The 18006-nt window shown below is 46.7% G+C and overlaps 1 protein-coding gene and 1 pseudogene across 2 annotated transcripts in view; one reads left to right on the forward strand and one right to left on the reverse strand.

The window, feature by feature from the left end:
* Window positions 1-18006, reverse strand: part of wds (WD repeat-containing protein wds) — a 97814-nt gene that overhangs the window by 55834 nt on the left and 23974 nt on the right. For both annotated transcript variants that reach the window (XM_089583916.1, XM_089583917.1), the window contains exon 3: window positions 13200-13296. In XM_089583916.1, the coding sequence (XP_089440042.1) occupies window positions 13200-13296 (97 nt within the window). The remainder of the gene's footprint in view (window positions 1-13199; window positions 13297-18006) is intronic.
* Window positions 1115-13194, forward strand: LOC149355591 (uncharacterized; annotated as a pseudogene).

Below are 18006 nucleotides of genomic sequence, written 5' to 3' on the forward strand. Positions count from 1 at the left end.
AAAAAACTTTTATATTTTTTAAACTTTGTCCACGTGTTCTCCTTTATATCAAATTTTGGAGTAGCATAATTTTGTTTGTGTAGTAGTTACGACCCCCCCAATGAGACCCTTGAGCAAGGATTGGCAAATGATGGTACATTTGATTCCTTGTCTTCTGTGTCTATAGAATACAGGGAGGATTTCATCTCAGTTTCTTAGAAAAGGTCTGGAGTAGCGAAAAGGTGTTGGTGGCACAGAATGCGTCAATATCGAGACGATTTGGGCTCTGCAGCGGCCACGAGAGCGGGGCTACTATGCATGTGCCTGTGCACCCCAGACGCTCGTTTTACTAGGCGATGCTTTGAGAGTTCATTTTTCGCATCCTTAGGTAGGCACGTGGGGTACAGAAAGCCAGCAGGAACTGATCCTTTGTCCCCACACACGATCGCGGCAGAAGGGGATAATGCACGCTCACCCGCCGCCGCGTTGCATGGCCCACCCAAGAACCACCGGAAGCGAGACCTTCTATGCTCAAAGGTACGCGCGGCGTTCTTTTCTGTTGACGATGGCCACACTGCGACACGGCCCAGCATGATGACTGGAGTGATGGACACTCCGGTCCTCTCCGGGTGGTCCTTTACGACAGACCTTGAGGGCAATCTTCATTTAAGTTGACACAGGGTGCATCAGATAAGCTGTGCTGACTGATTCCAGAGGAGACTTGCTCTCGCGGTCACGCAGTGGCTACGCCGGATGCATTCTAATCCACTTAGGGTGGAGGGAAGCCCTGGCACAGCACTCCCTATTGGTTTTCGGATGTTCACGTCTAACGCAGATGAACGAGAGGCATGCTTGTGCTTTGTTCTCACTGCGTGTGCTGCTGACATGCTCATGGCGACAAAGTATAGCTCTGACCGAGTGTTTAGTGCAGATTACCTTTCCAAGCACAAGAAGCTCATTCCGAAGAAGCTTGATTCTCACAGCGTCACTGACCTAGATGTCAACGTTTTCAAGCAACTTCTAATATCCAAAAGACCTGTGAATGTCAGTGAGATGGACTACTTGTGCTACCCGTGCTTTCGCTACTTCTGCAACGAAATATCTTCACAGAAAGCAGTTTTGTGATGACATTTTCATGCCCCCTGAAGAAGAAATCAACGTCATCAACCAGAGCATTGCGACCACCGATGTGTCCCCTTTGAAATCACCAGGCACAGTGAGAAGTTAGGACAGGCCTGCGTACATCAAAAGGAAACAAAGTGAGGTGCAGCGGGCGGTAACCAAAACTGTTCTCTGCAAGATACGCCGGGCCTACAGCCAAGGTGATGCACTGGGAAGTTCTGCCGAAGAAAGGTGCTCCTTGTGCGTGAAGTGGACCGGAAGCTTTAGGCAAGCCTATGCAGCATCTATGACACACCGGGAACGGCGTCAGCTTCTCACTCTCCTGCCATCAACACTGGCAAATAATGAGATTAAGAAGCTTATTCCCGAAGCACCGATATATCTGATCAACAAGTCCAGGAAATTGAAACAAAATCACGGCATGTGGTACAGACCGGATCCTTTCACTAGGCATAAGGTGAGCCCTGAGTGCATATCTAAGGCGCATGAGTACCACACGAAGGATGAGTTGCAATGCTCCAGATAAAGCCCTAACAAAAAAGATGTCCTCTCGGTTATGACAGATGAAGAAAAACATTCACAACAAAGTGTTTCATGACAAGATCAATTAGAGAGGCATCCCGCATATACAAAGATGATCATCCTGATGCTGGCATTAGCCTATCAAAATTTTACACCTTGAGACCTCGATAGGTAAAATGTTATCCCCAGCATGATGTGTGCGTGTGTGTCACTTGCGCCAACTATAAACTTTGTCTCGCCGCTCTTTAGAATGCCACTGGCCACAAAGTCGATGCTGATGACATCCACCCAGCATTCATTTGCACTCAGTCATCAACACAGTGCCCCTTAGACGAATACAATCAGTGTCTAAAAGGTACGTCTCTGACATTAGAGGAACTTCTATCCCAGAAGACGAATAAATATTTTTAGCAACGTGGGAGTCAGGCAACCTTGCGAAAAAGGCTCTGGATGCTGACACTTTACTTAATCATCTCCAGGTGCTTAATCATCTTTGGGTGTTAGTGGCAAGATGGATCGTGCACAACCACATTAGGAAAACTCAACGTAAAGCAATCTACGAGGAAAAGCAATGTACACAGCGTGGGAGCATTGTATTCCACTTCAATTTTGCCAAAAATGGACTGTCGTGCTTCTTGATGAGGTTCAGGCATACCACTGGCAAAAGGAACAAGTGTCAGTATTTACATGTGTGGTCACAACGAGAAAATCTACGAACAGTTTCGCAATTGTTAGAGACGATTCGAGCCATGACTCCGCTCACGCCTGCTAGGCTCTAAAGAAAGTGAGAGAATGGGTGGACTCCAAGATGACATATGTCAGTGATGGAGCCGCCAGTCATTTCAAAAACAGATACCAGCTTTTTGAGTTTGGAAAGAGCAATTCTCCTAATAGCCAATCGATATTCTCAGCAACCGGACATGGGCAGAACATGTGCAACGGTGTTGGAGAACTCGTCAAGCACCAAGCAATGCTCAACCTGAGAACAAACCCTGTAAGCGCAGTTCGGGCAGCCAGAGACTTTGTAAGTGTTTTGTCGAAGAAACTGAAAGGTGTGCATCTAATACACCTGGAAGTAAAAGAAGTTGTTGCCTTCCGCGAGTTAAAAAAGGAAGAGTGGATGACAGTGCGTGCCTTCCACGGCATTCAGTCGTGGCATGTGTGGCAGCTATCCAAGTCAGCCAAGTCAGTGAATTGTAAGTGGCACGCACAGCCGGGTCTGCATGGAAGAAACTACAAAGTGTACAGGAATGAAGACTTTCTGCGTTGTCGAATCTGTCGAATAAACGATTGCAGCCCAGAAACAAATTGCTTTTAATGAAGCAGGTCCCCATGACCTTCTCAATTTGTTCATTTCGCTAAAAATTATTTGAAATATGCTGCTTGCTTATTTGACTTTAACAAACTCTTTGTGGGTACAATAAGCTGCGCATCGAATCCTGACTGAGCTTTGGTGGAAGCGAAATGCCAAAAATGTCCGTGTTCTGTGCAATGGCGTAGCGCATCAAGGAACCCCAGGTGGTGAAAAATAATCCTGCATCCTTCACTACAGTGGCTCTCATAGACAATCATATGGATTAAGACATAAAGGACTACATACAGTATCCTACCAAAATTGAAAACCCGTACGCAATTCACAAATGACATAGGCTCTTCAGACCTGCATGGTGCGCTTGACGTGCTAGGGTCTCATTGGAAGGGTCGCAACTACTACGCAAGCAAAATTATGCAACATGTTTGTAATGATTCCAAAATTGGATATAAAGGAGAACATGTAGACAAAGTTTAAAAAATATTTAAAACAAAATTTTTTTAATTGCCATAAGAAGTTATCATTGTTTTGTGTTTTCTTGAAGTTAGCGTGATTATTTCTCTTTGTTGAAAAGACATACAGATATAAACTTCAGCATTGACAGGTCTGTTTGCATAGATTATAACGTATAATTACTGCCACTCTGCTGCAAGCCGTTCGTGATATAACGACCCGCAAACTAGATAAAAAAAACGTTCTTTGGGCGGACTTTCAAAAATCTTATAAAAACATCTATAGCTTGCAGACAGACAAAAATAAGAGAGCCCAAATAAAAACATCCATATATTTACTCAAACAATTTTCAGGTGCCTAACTTATATCATGTCATAACCAAAGTTGGCCAAAACAGCCGAGCACTGCAGCGCGGAACTCCACTTCTACGTCATTAATAATTTCAGGTGCTTCGAAAAAATTTGGGGGGCAAAACCAATTGCGGATCGCTCCTTCACAGTGATTAGGCAACAATATAAAAAAGTTTCAAATATAAGAGGTTGACCAGCCACCCTTTGCTTGATCTTACATGAAACCACCCAGCACACATGTGGCAGAAATGAGGCGCTTGCAGACATTGCATGGTTTGCACAAAAGAGGCAACCATGCTACCAAGCTGACCACATAACATGCACAAGTATGCTCATTTCGCTGGGCAAATGTTAGCAGGAAAAGAGCAAGAAAATAGGAACTCATATGCATCGGCTTCAGAAAAAAATTGGTAGGGGTTTACCGAAATTAGACCGAGTAGACATGCGAAAGCAGGTGTTCATTTTTTAATTGGAGGCAACACTTAAGCTCCGCTTTAAGGGTATGATGCGGTCTCTTTAGTGGGTTAAAGCACATATATGCAGAAATTCTCTACTCTTTCATAGATGGCAGCGAGTCCTCATACCCCTACCAGCGCAGTGGCACAACAGTGGTCAAGTGATGCACCACAGCACTGGCAGGTGGCTGTTTCTATCGGACACCGGTAGGGGTTTGTGCAACCCATGTTGCGCAGATGGCACGACGCTCCTCCGAACTTACCCAAGCTTACCCGAGTAACTCGGGTAAGCTCGCGCAGTAACTCAGGTTGCTAGCCAACAGCACAAGATCATACGTACGGTGAACATGTTGTGTTGTGTTGGGTTTTACGCTACATAGGAAGGGGTTGGACTTTTCAGTTTGAGCAAAAAAAAAAACGATAGAAGTATGCCGAATTCAATTTTCGAAATGTGGTTTTTAATTCGCATTCAGCAGCCAGCTAGCTGTGCTTTGCAAACCAAAAGTACTGACCTTTTTCAGTTTTAACCAAAAAAAGGTCAGTACTTTTGGCTTGCAAGGCACAGCTAGCTGGCTGCTTTAACCCAAAAAGGTCAGTACTTTTGGCTTGCAAGGCACAGCTAGCTGGCTGCTTTAACCCAAAAAGGTCAGTACTTTTGGCTTGCAAGGCACAGCTAGCTGGCTGCTTTAACCCAAAAAGGTCAGTACTTTTGGCTTGCAAGGCACAGCTAGCTGGCTGCTTTAACCCAAAAAGGTCAGTACTTTTGGCTTGCAAGGCACAGCTAGCTGGCTGCTTTAACCCAAAAAGGTCAGTACCGAAGAAGGTCAGTTATTGTTTTGTGTGTAAGCAGAGTGGCTGCTACAGCTTGAAATTTAGTCTTTAGTACAAGCTCACGAGCTGCAACGTCATTTTTTACTAGGGTGGCAATGCCACCTGATAGCCAGCTTGCCTTCTCTCGGTCGCGGTGAAACACTTTCTTGAGTACATTTGTGTGTTGGGAACCCAAGTTTGTTTCATGTATATATAAGGCCATGAGTGAGAATGTGGCTAAGAGGTCTTTTATTTCATTTAAGTTATTTAATAGTCCCCTACAATTCCAATGCATTAGAATGACATGACGAATTTCTTTAGGGATGTATTTCGGAAACTTGGGTCCCTGTTTGTTTTGGGCCTATTATTCAGACTTTTCCCTTTTTTGCTCAAGAGCTCCGCCGCTGCTGCAGCGGGGTGAACTCAGCGTTACGTCCATCGCCTTACTAGAAGGCTTTGGAGGCCCCGCAGAGAACCCATGGGTGTGTGGTTTGTAGGCCTCCCCCGAATGGGGGAAACCTGGCGAGCGGCAACTCAGTGCCTGGCTGGCCCTTTTTCGAGGGTGACAGGGCAGCTTTCACTGCATCTGCCCGGGGCACGGATGGCCCCACCTCAGGCTCACTGTGTGAGGCCTGGATCTGAGTTACGAGTCACGCTCAATCCAAAATAGTCTCAAAAACAGTCTCATTTGCCCCGTTCCTATTGGCGGCCATGTGGTAGCGGCCATATTGATTGTTTGCCTGGGCAGGTGCCAAAGTCCTGTGTGGTGCACCGCCCCATCGCACCACATATGTGAAGTTTGTTCTTGGTGTGAACAGGAATGTGCCTTGTGTACGTCTGAATCACTGATGTGCTTCTTTGAAAGTTCTATTTTCTTTCGTCTTCATGGATATTACCTCCTTTTCTTTCTTCCAGGTCGGACACGACCTCAAGTATGCAGGGTGGTCCCCCTTCACAGTTCACATACAGTGCTGCACCGTCGCTGCTCTCAGATTCGTGATCATTTGATGCTCATTTGGCACAGGTTTGGCGCCTGCAACGGCTCTGAGAGCCATGGCCGAACATTTGCACTTGAAGCAGCGTCACGGATTTATGACAAAGGGTCGTACAGCTATTTTCAGGTATCATACTGGGAGCTGGCTAGGGGCAAAAATCAGGACTATGAGCTTTGAGTATATTTCCTTATCATCTTTACGGATGTTTATTCGGCACACTTCAGTAACGTTCTGTTCTTTAAGACCTTCCAACATTTCACCTTCGGTGAGACTCGGAACATCGTACAGTGAAAGCTCGTTAATTCAAAACTCGATAATTCGAATTTTCGGATAATTCGAACTACACTACTTGGTCCGGCCAAGCTCCATAGAGATCTGTGTATAAAAAAGCCCGTTAATTCGAAAGCGAGTCGGTTCCGTTACGGATAATTCGAACTACGCGCCACCGCGTCTGGGCGGCTTGGCACACAGCATGTGGCCAAAAAAAAAAAAAAAAAAAGCACCTCCTCCGCATAGTTAGCTGCGTACGAAACGGGGACAGAAGATGGAACTAGATAAAACCTTGGAAAAGTGGGTAAAACTTAAATGGCACCATCACCGGCGCGGTGGCCGGCGGCACCGGAGGGTAGGGAGGGGTTGGCGACCGCGCTGGCGGCTGCCTACCCTCTTTTCCGCGCAACCTCCGGAACTCGCATCTAAATACTCGTTAATTCGAGCCCTGTTAATTCGAAAATACGGATAAGCACTGTCAGCGCGGTCCCAGCCAACGCCCATGAAGGCTATGACTTCGGACCGGCGCTACAAATTACGAGCGAAAAAGTTTTTTTTCTTTGCGAGTGTCGTCCATGCTTCCACCCATCGGTCACGCCAACGGAAGCACGCGCTCAGCGCGAACAAGACGCCGGCTTTTGAGAGGCAGTAGACGGCGTCCGCCCCAATCGCCCATGGCACATAAGGCGAACATACTGAAAACGAGGCTTGCACAACCGAACAAGCGCTGGCACTCTGCCAAAGTTCGCTTCCCCCTTGCTGGAGCCCCCCCCCCCCCCCCCCCTTTCCGCCTAAGAATCTGAAAAAAAAAAAAGCGTCAGTCGTTAACGCTTCCCTCCGTTTGGCACCGCGCGCCAAGATGCTGCGCAGCGATAAGCCCACAACGCATTTCTTGGCGGCGCGCCAAGATCCTGCGAAGCGATAAGTGATTTTATCGCTGCGCAGCATCTTGGCGCGCGGCCAAGAAATGCGTTGCGGGCCGTGACGGTGCCAAACGGAAGGAAGCGTTAACGACTGACGCTTTTTTTTTTTTTCATTAGGCAAAAATCGGGGGGGGGGGGGGGGGGGGGTCATTATGTGAGTGGGTTCGTTACGCGAGTAAATACCCTACATATACCGTAATGCAAATGGTTCTTGTCGGTTTTTTCGCGGCCATTCGATAATTCGAACATCGGATAATTCGAACTTTTTTCCCGGTCCCGTGAAGTTCGAATTAACGAGCTTTTACTGTATTCAGAAATGACACCTTTCACTGTATTCAGGGATTAATGCACACAAACAGAGACAACAATGTTTCCAAAGTATGTTACATTTGGGAGTTTCGAATAATGCGCTTGGTCACTGATCTGGAGGAGTACGTCACCGCTGGCTAGTTTAGTCTCCTTGAGCCAAGGCCTAAGGCATCTATCAGAGACTTCGAAACTATGAATGGAGATATTTTCTTGGTTGGCTTTTCTGCTTCTTTACTGTGTATGTGATGCTTCGGGAACATTTGGTTTTTCTTTAGGCACTGAGCTGCTACTTCAGTCTGCACTCTTTTGCGAGGACATTCATTTTGTGGGAGAGGGGAAGCCATAGGATGTGTGTGTTCTTCAGCCGAGGTGCCAACCATCCACAAGGGAGCCCAATGAGAGGACGGGGCAGTAACTTGAAAGCAAGCCCTGCCCTCGCCAGCTGTACACCCCCAACTATAACCCAGTAAGAGGTAACGCAGGGTAGTTTGCCACACGAGATTAACCCTAGCTGCCAGGAAAAAAAGGAAAAGCCAAGAAGCGAGTAGGAGACAGGGAGTTTTACGAAAGGGATAGGAAAGTGGAAGATAGAGGGGAGGATACGAAAAGGCGACTGCTGATTTCCCCCAGTCGGGTCAGGCCAGAGGCGCCGTCTACAGGAAGCGTTGCTTCTGCCGAGGGGCCTTAAAGGTGCAAACACTCGACATCGGCTCAACCACCAGGATCCCTGTTTCCCCGGACACAGCGCTACCACACGTGGCTAAACATGGGTGCTCGGGACCCTGGTGATGCACTGTTCACCAACATCCCCCTGCGGGAATGTGCCTGCGGATGCTCGGGAAACCGTGGTGTCGCAGCTCACCATCATCTGCATGTTGCAGACACCCCTGCGATGTACGGTGAACGCATGTACAGAGACAAGATTCCTGGTCGGTGTTGGTGAGTGTATGAGCACTTTCACACTAAAAGCAAACGTGGGAACACAGCGCCCATAACCTGCCACATGTCATCCCACCCTGCTGTGGCATGCCGAAGCAAAAGGACGTGAGGCCTACATCCTTTTGCCAGTGAACCCTTGACAGACCTTTTGATCACCAATGCAACATGGTGAAGAATGGGAAGAAACAAAAAAAAACACATCTACTGGGCACACAAGCTTCATGGCTTGTGTGCTCAGCATGCAAGTAGGTGGGTCAGTTGCAGTAAGACTCTGAACAGCAGACATACTGTCTGCTGTTCAGAGTGCTGCAGCCACAGAGTTCCATACAAGGAATACTAGAGGAAAACCTGGTGCTGCTGTCTGCTGTCAATATGGTAATTCATCCAATGAGGAGGAGATGAGAACATCCTTGCACCTTTCTGGAGCCAATTAATCATCATAACATGAGTATTTACCAAACGTGCACAGTATCACCTTTTTGGCAAAGGTTTAAAGAGAGCACTGTGATCGAAAAAGAAAAAAAAAGGACCCATAGCTACTGGCATTACGACATATGCTGATCAAATGTTCACTGCTATTCGGGTAAATCAGTTTAAACTGGATGATAAAGTGAGCTACTTGTGCATCAAACAGATTGCACTGCCAGAACAGCAAAAACTCGCAAAGACAGTGGTGCAAGGGAACAAAATTGAATAGACAAAAAGACATCACAAGAATAAAGCAGACGGCAGCTGTAGACACATTCCCTGGCCCAGAAAAAAAAAAGGGGGGGGGGGGGACAATAGGGCTACAGTAGTCGTCTTTTTGTTTTTTTTGTGAGTGTGTCCTTATTATTAAGAGAGAAATGTTATGTACATGGACTACCCATGGTGACTGAACAACTGCAGCACCAGACTGTACTCCAGTAATCTTTGTGTTGATGTGGTCCTAGGCTGCGTGCCATAGCCTTTCACACTCGGCAAACACACTTGGAACGCGGGTTACCTGCAATGAGCAGCATGGAGCGTATGCCTGCACTATGGTGCTTAACAGGTGACAAAAGAGGCCTATGTTCAAACACTCCTTTGCTGCATGAGCATCCATCACATGCTAGCACCTTGGAACCTGCTCAAAGAACAGCTCCATGCATTGTGCTGACACATAAGCATGCTCCTTGAGTTCTTGAAGAGAGTCATTCTCACATGCAGAAACAGCAAGCAGATACCAATAATGTTTGCGTCGCATGGCTGGACTTGGCAAAAAAATGCAAGTAAGTTCAGCAGCCCCAGAAGTGCAAGCAAAATCGTTTTGCTGCGGGTCATAGTCATAACATTACGACTACTGTAACGGGTGCACTTGTGTGCACAGGCGCACAAAGATATAGAACACAAAACCAGAAACAGAGCAGATCAGTCATCCGTGCAAGCCCCTGTTGATGCGCCAAGGTACAGAGCAGCACAGAGGCAGCCATGCAGTGATCACGTGCACACACATAGTGCCCCTGCTGATACAAGCAGTCATGCAACTCAAGTGGCCAAGACGTGCACCAACAAAAAGTATTCTAAGAAAAGAGAGCAATTTGTAGGCCTCGTCCTACCATCTCCCACCTGTCCTCGTTAGCTGAGTTGGTAGAGCGGCTGCCTGGGACAGAGGTGCTCCCAGGTTCAAGCCCCAACCAGAACAAATTTTCCTTCCCCTGCAAAGTTTCTGAGAACGCTGCATAGCTTTCCTTTGTAGCCGCATGGCTGCATTTGGGTGGATGATAGAGTGTAGATACATTCCCTTATTTCAAACGTACTCTACTTTGGAATATTTGCCTGAACACATGTGGCCCTTATAGCCTTGTACCTATGCATTACCACTTGTTCCCATGATCAGTAACAAAATACAACCACTTCCCTGTGACACCTTTGCTAGATATTGACAACAATGATGCAATAGCTTCTTGACAGATGTCAGTGTATCGTTTACTGTGGTCAACTTCTCAATTTTTGTTTGCAGCTTCAGTGAAACTGGAATTTTGCTACTGTTACTGCACACCATAGGGCTGGCAGTATCTTGCAAAGCAAGTTGCTCAAACTCTTTCCATGCTATTACCTTACCATAAACAGTTTCAAAAGAGGCTACAACTGGCCATGCCTGACTTATTTATGGGCACTTGTCAGAAGTGTGAATAAGACAGTCAGATTATACGGTACACCGGAAAAAGATCAAACAGAAAGAGTTAAAGCACCGGAAGAGTTCTATACAGTAGCCGATGGAATTGGAATGTTAATGAGAGAGACAATGGCGTACAGCAATGGGACCTCCCGCCAGTAACGAAAGAGGAAGAACGCCTTAGGAACATTATTGCAAAGGGGGAAAGCAGCTGGCAAGGATCAGGCAACAGCAGATCTCTTGAAGGACGGAGGGGAGATTGTGCTCGAAAAACCAGCCATCTAGAATGGCAGGCCAAGCCCCTCTGGCTTCCTTTACTGTAACAGTGAGAAAACACTGCAGGATCACCACTCATACTTTCTAAACCAAGGCTCAAACAAAGCTGGCAAAACAGCAAGAAAAAAATGACTACACCACAAAAAAGAAATGGGTGAACGACCTACAGCTGCAGTCCACAAGAAAGCATACCACTTGCACCACTGTCTGGCTACTAAACAAATCACTTTCCAGCTCCAGCTGAGCCAACACAAGGGCCAGTGCCAAGTAGCACACCACCAGCCAAAGCTCAGCCCCACGACTCACGACAACAGTTTCACCTGACTGGAACCGCAGGCCCGCTACACTCAGCCAGCTAGTGGGAACACAACTGCGTATGTGCCACCCACTTGGCAATGAGCGGGCGAGCACAAAGCGCCTCCCACTCCATTCACGGATGAGCCTAGCTCAGCAGCTACTTTTTGCGCTGCTGGGGGCATTATTATCGCACCAGAGGCAGCCTAGAAAGCGGTTCAAGACAGACTAATACCTTATTCTTCTGCAGAAGGTCAGGCCAAGAACCCTTTCAAGCTCCTCAAAAGCTGGTGTGCAGCTGCTGTGAAGTGTGGTGTTTGTGGTAGCCCATAAGCTCCGCAAACTTGCATTGTGAGCGATAAAATATCGCGTGCATCTGTTGGTTGGGTACTTTTAACAACCCGAAAGAGGCAACCTGTGAAAGTATGCATGTCTATGCAGCACAATGCATTTCACAAAGAAATAATGAACCTATATACAGTGAAACCTCATTATGTGAAGTGGTAAAAAAAATCTAAATAATTTGATATATGAAATTCATAACATAACATTTCGTTGCAAACACACGCAATAACGGCGCAGTTTGGTCAGCGAAGGGACGGCAATTCAGACAATACTGACTACAGAAATGGAGAGAGGTTTTCCCATGTTTTAGCAACATTTTGAAGGCACTCACAGCTATTCCAGAGGCCACAAAAAAACCTAGCACCAGTTAGGTTGACTTGATGATGGATAGGTTGGCAGTTAGAAGCTTGATGGACGTCACGATTTCAATTGGCGAATGCGTCACCATTTCAAATGCTAGCCCGAAAGGACTTCGCATGCTTTACCTGCAAGTTTCACACATTCAACCCCTTTAAGCGCGTCGATTTTTAGAACCTGTGCAGTTGCCCTTTAGGCACCAGCTACAGTGGCTTCCCTGTATCACAGCCGTGTCATGTGCAAAGCAGTGTGCCAAAGCGAAAGCTATCACTGTTTTCTCCACCTCTGCGACCGCTGATATGAGCGCAGGATTGTTACCACAAGCTTGCAACCACCTGCACTGCTGCTTCCAGAGCGCTGTCGACAGATGCCAGAGGCATGAACGCGTGCTGATTGCCAGACCACAACCCTACACACCGCTGTTGGCGAGCGCCAGACAAAAGCAGAAACCCCTTGGCGCGAACACTTGCCGCATCATCGCCAGTCACTTGCCGCCTGCCATCCGAACGGGCACAGTTTGGTGCTAGAGAGTTGGTCCGTTTCATGGCCAACCACGTTCGATATGGCAAGCAGAAATGGCATGCGTTTGTCAAAAATATTTACAAATAGTTCGATACAGCCAATAATTTGTAATATCCGTGTTTGTTATATCAAGGTTTGACTGTAGTCTGTTAAGTATAGTACTTCCAGTTTAGTTTAGCGGAGGGCACCGCAAGCGCGCTCCACTGACGGAAACTCGTCGAACACACAGCTAAAAGTGATGCTGCCACCAATGCTCTGCTCACGCTCAGCGTGTTACCATCAGGGCACAGGAAAAAGAAAACGCTCAGCTTAATGACTAAGTGTGTCATGTTGTGCACAGGATGGTGCCCCTTGGGCCTGAAGCTTAAGCTACATTTGCAGTTATTTGCTGTTTCAAACACAGCAGTTGCCAAGAAGAAAAGGAAAATGAGTGTTGGTGACGCTTCCACTTTCCAAACATTGTTACTAGCACATGATCCCCAAGAAGCTGCACTCCCCACAGCAAAGCGTAGGATATGATGCCCCAGCACTGGGATGCTTGTCCTTGCGGAATTCACAGAAAGAGGAAGGAAATGGAACGCCATTTGTGCTGTGAGAGACAAAACAGTTTCCTCTCTGCTCATGCTCCACTGCAATGTCAGGCAGCAGCGCAGTGCAGCAGCAAAACAATGCACACCAAGCACCACCCCAGTCGCTCAGTGTGCCTCTGCTTCTGCAGCTTCCCCATGAACAACACACTTATGTGTTCCCTCCGAGAGTGCACCACCCTGCAGACTCAAAACAGCACGAGCAAGCGCAAGGCATCGTTGGCAAAGGGCAACTGACTTACAAGAACTGGCCAGCCATTCTCCATTTGGGCTGAACTTGACTGAGGAAACAGCTTTGGTGTGGCCAGCCAAGGTGAACTTGAGAGAGTAGTTGGGTTTCTGAAAGGAGAACGCCCTCATGCATTACACAGTGTCCTGACAATGTTTGCATGCTACAAAAAGGGCAGCAATATACACTCCTCTTGTCCAGGAGGAGGACTACCATCCTATGGCCAAGCAAATGAAAAGTCACAGAGAACCTCATAGCCATTCATCACAATGCAATAACATTTTTTATGGTGTGGCCGTTTTTACTTCCTGGGGCCATATTACGTACCGCTCTCAATACTAAATCCTGGGGCCATATTACGTACCGCTCTCAATAATAAAACACTACTAAAACGCTCACAATGCCGCCATATGCAGTGCTCCCATTGGTCGGCCTTGGCCGGCAGACATAATGAATTTTTGCGTCACCAGCGGCTGCTATTTATGTAGTGAACATGGCTAAAGTGATGACGTTGTGCAACTAATTATGCGGGCTGGAACTTAAGGAGCAAAAAAGGTAGCCCATAAACCGCTCACAATCTTTGTGAGCGAATATGGCGGCTGTTCCACGCGAGCTGCTGTGTAGGAGGGTGCATGAAGAAGGTTTCAACATGCGGGACGAGTTGTTTCGACGCTTCAAAGAGACTGCACAATGGCTGTGCGACGACCTCCCCGTCGAACTGGAAATGTGCAGGTGAGTGCACTGTCGGTGGATCAGCAGGTACTGTGCGCGCTGCACTTCTTCGCTACCAGTGCGTTTCAAGGCACCTTAAGAAATGAAGCAAACGCAAGCGTAACCCAACCGACTGTGAGCAAGTGTTTGCGGTGGGTGGCAGAGACCACTGTCAACGTTGGGTCGCATAAGGGGGTGTGTTCGCTCTCCGGCGAGACCCAAAGAGAAGGCGGCGGCGAAAGAGGGCTTCCTTCGCTTAAAATTTCACCGCGGCGGTATCCCCAGCTTTGTCGGGTGTCTCGACACACTCATTGCCAATAAGGAGCTGCGGGGCAGTGCTGCGACCAAGTCACAAGGGGTTCTCCGCTGCGCACATGAGTGAGTAGACCTCGGCCACTGTTTTAGACTGCACGAGTTTGACTGCATGAGACTGCATGCATTTTCACCCTTTTGTTATTTATATTTGCAGCAGAAACACAGCACTCACATAGCATTGTTGAAATACATATTTCCTGTCTCAGAAACCAAGGTAAAATGCACCTGACAGCGTTTGTGTTTTATATCGGTATGATGGTAGAAGACTGACCTTATAGCAGTGCTCACTTATATATCACAATCCTGTGTAGTCTGTATGCTCATGAATGTCACATTCAGCAGAGCCTTGCCGTGGGCTACTTGGCATGAGTCTTCCATTGTATAGTAGAGCGTCCTGTAAGACTGATGAGATCTTCGACAAAGGACGTGCTTAACTGCGTCATTTTTCGGAGCCATGGCTGCTTGCACCAGTGGCATGGCACCACAGACCCCGCTCAGCTGATGGCCTGTGCAACAAGCCACATGCTTTCACGCAATTTGTGGTTGAGCGCTGCATCGGTGGGCCAAATTTTCAGTTCAAAGTGCCTGTTTGGTACAGTGTACATAATGCATTTTCAGGACTAGAAAACATTTTCGCATGTGCAAAACGCGTAAATACCAAAGATAAGCTTTTAGCTTGATGGTATGTCACTAGGGGTTTCGCTCTGTGCTAAAAGCTAACTACAGCAAGGAGAATGCTGTATAACAATTCATAATAAATACTGTAAGGTGCAGTGGCCACAATGAATGCTGGATGACTAGAAAATCCTCACTGACAGACAAAGATGTGTAAACATCACAGATACATCACAGAGGAGATCGTGTGTGAGTAGAAGTTATTTTACAACAATAAAACACGCAATACCACTACTGGGATTGCTCTACAGTGCGAAGAATATACAGGCAGCTCCATAACAGGAAAGTTTAAGCACTCAATGACTGCCCCCATAACTGACGTCTAGCTTGGTTAGTGATAGGACAAGGCTATGAGGCCTTGTCCATGATGACACAAGATTGTGACACTGCCAAATGGCCCAACAAGCTCCTTATGCTGTCGCATAATGTGTACAACAAGTACACCTTTAACTGCTTTCAAGCTACTTTTACTCTTGGTATTTAATATCCTTTTCAACTTTAATGGTTGGTCTTTTGTACAAACTGGTTCCCTTTTTTTGTTGGAGGGGCCTATATACAATGTGCCTCAGCTACGAGGGACCAAGGTTTAAAAAAACCCAAGTGTTCTTTTGAGCTGAAAGAAAGTGCATGTTATAAGCTATGAGAAGTATGTAAAGCCCCTCAAACACTGCCCTCACCAAACCCAGCGATACCACCACGATCACTCCACCTGCCCTGCAAAATGCAATAACATGTTGCACACTATTGCACCGTCCTACCTGTATCACCTCCACACTACATCACTGCCCTGGATCACATGCGAACTTGAACATTGCTGCTACACAGTCATTGTGGAAAATTCAGGTTGGTGTGTACCAGCGAACGCTCAATTGGCTCAACTTACTGCCCTGTTGCAATTAGCCTTTACACAAGCCATACAAACAACCTGCTTCTTCCCTGGTTGACCCCTGACCAGTCAGAAGATCAGCAAATGACCTTGGTGGAACAAGCTCCTTCCATCCTTCGTGACAGCAGCAAAGTTACCAAATTAAGTGCTGCCTCTCTCCCTAAACTAACTAAATTGAGCATAAACATCACAATTTCTGCATCTCGCACAGGCACAAAAAAAAAAAAATACCGCAGCAACTCAACATCAACCGAACGGAACAGCCACCACACCAACGAAATATCAACCGAACAGCCACAACACCAACGGAACATCAAGTGCTTAGCCCGATGTGAGCAGCATCACTTGGCTATGAGGCATATGGGTGATTGTTGCCAAAGTGGCCGGGCACATCGGCTCTCATTTCCCACACTGAGATTGCAAACCCCCAGCAGCTGCACCTGTCTGCTCCCATCTATCAGCAGTTGCTGTAGTGTGATGATTCATGGTCATCCGGTATTTTCTAAATGAAAATAAACAGAACCACACATCACCCTTACAGCACATTTGTCATCGATAGTAGGCGCCGACCTAGAACAGGGGCTAAAGTTGTCTTAGTCGATTTTAGAGACAAGCGCTCCTTGCAAGTCGATCTTGGCAGACCCGTGGCAATCACTGCCTTCAAACATTTTTCCGCGCACTTAATATATCCGTTCAGTACCTTGATTCTAGACAACACATAAAAAAAGCTGCAGAGCCGTGGAATCAGCTGTTTTTCTTTCTGGTTGCCATGTTCACGGCGGATGCACATATGGGTGGATGGATAAGACTGAATCCTTTGAATCGGCGGCAGTTCAGCCCCCTAGCCGACACTTTTCTGCCATCAGCGCACCCTCGCAGCAGGAAAAGTGACTGAAGAGCAAACTTAATTGCAAATATAGAGACTGCTCTTGTTTAGCTTGGAGTTATTTGTTTGAAACACAGCTTGTTAGCAAAATAAAACATTTTTCATTTTATTCACTGTGTCTTTACAGCAAAATGTTAGCCTACAGTCCCTTGTCGTGCAAATAAATGCTTCCGGGACGGAACCCTGCTACTAGCCACTGCAACCTGGCTGCTAATTGGTTGATTCCGCGGCCGGTGTCTCGCGGTGTTGTCATCTTGACGTCACGCTCTCCTACTTGAGAGCGATATTGAGAGCGATACGCAATACAGCCTCTGTTTCCAAGTTAAGCTAACTCATCAACCTATTTCGCAATTACATTTTGAACGTCTTGGTACAGAGAAGAACAGAGAGCAGATGCAACACAGTGCCACTGTGAGACTCCTGACTAGCAAGTAAGCTACAGCGCACTGAGGCAAATAAGAATGACGGAAAAGTATGCACAAAGGGGCCTTTCTCGCCTGCGCACCGACTAGACCAACAGCGAGTTTTTCTGAACCCATTCAAAGCGCGCTGGCAGGCATGGGTTGCCAATTACTACCACCAAATAAACGTTTCAAGGGGCTCTAACCACTGCCGAGCTTCAGGTGATCAGCACCACCTAAAAAAAGTCAAGGAGATCAGGCTCCACGTGATCTGTGCCCACTTCAGCCGGTCACATAAAATTAGTCCAATCAAGCAACAGCAAATGGGTAATGCTAGCATAAGAGCATCAGGCAGAAAGCTTTACACTCTTGTGAAAAAAGCTTCCTTTTAATAAGCTTAAAGTTATTGTAGTCCTTGTTTGGGTGGCCATAGCCTGCAATGCCACTCAACAACGTATATACATAACATCTCAGCTGACTACACTTGTTATATCCACCGCTTAGGTGCAATGGATTGTACTTTAATCAACAGGAGTTTTCCCTGTGCAATGTGCTACAGCTAACAAAAAAACTGCGAAAAAGTAAACAACAAAGATATCAAGGCCTTTTTTTTTTTTCGCTCATTAAACATGCTTCTTTTTTTTCTGCAACACCCAATGCATGAGTAATAACCCAAACAGATGCAACAAATGTGGATGCCTTCAATACTGTCTGGAATGCATTTGTCAACACTGTAAAACTGCTCAAAAGAAGCTAGTGGCACATTCAGGTCAGAAAACTCACTACTGAAATCTGCAACAAACTGTGAAACTAGCCAAAAACAAAATCAGCTAACTTCGCACTATTAATTTACTGTTAGCCAAGAGATCCTACCTCATTGTCCTGCTCCTTATGGTACATAATTTCATGACAGCCATGCAGCTCATTAGGCTTCACATCACTTGAG

This window comes from Amblyomma mixtum, chromosome 3 (assembly GCF_055824585.1).
Source record: "Amblyomma mixtum isolate Tamu chromosome 3, ASM5582458v1, whole genome shotgun sequence".
NCBI lineage: Eukaryota > Metazoa > Arthropoda > Arachnida > Ixodida > Ixodidae > Amblyomma > Amblyomma mixtum.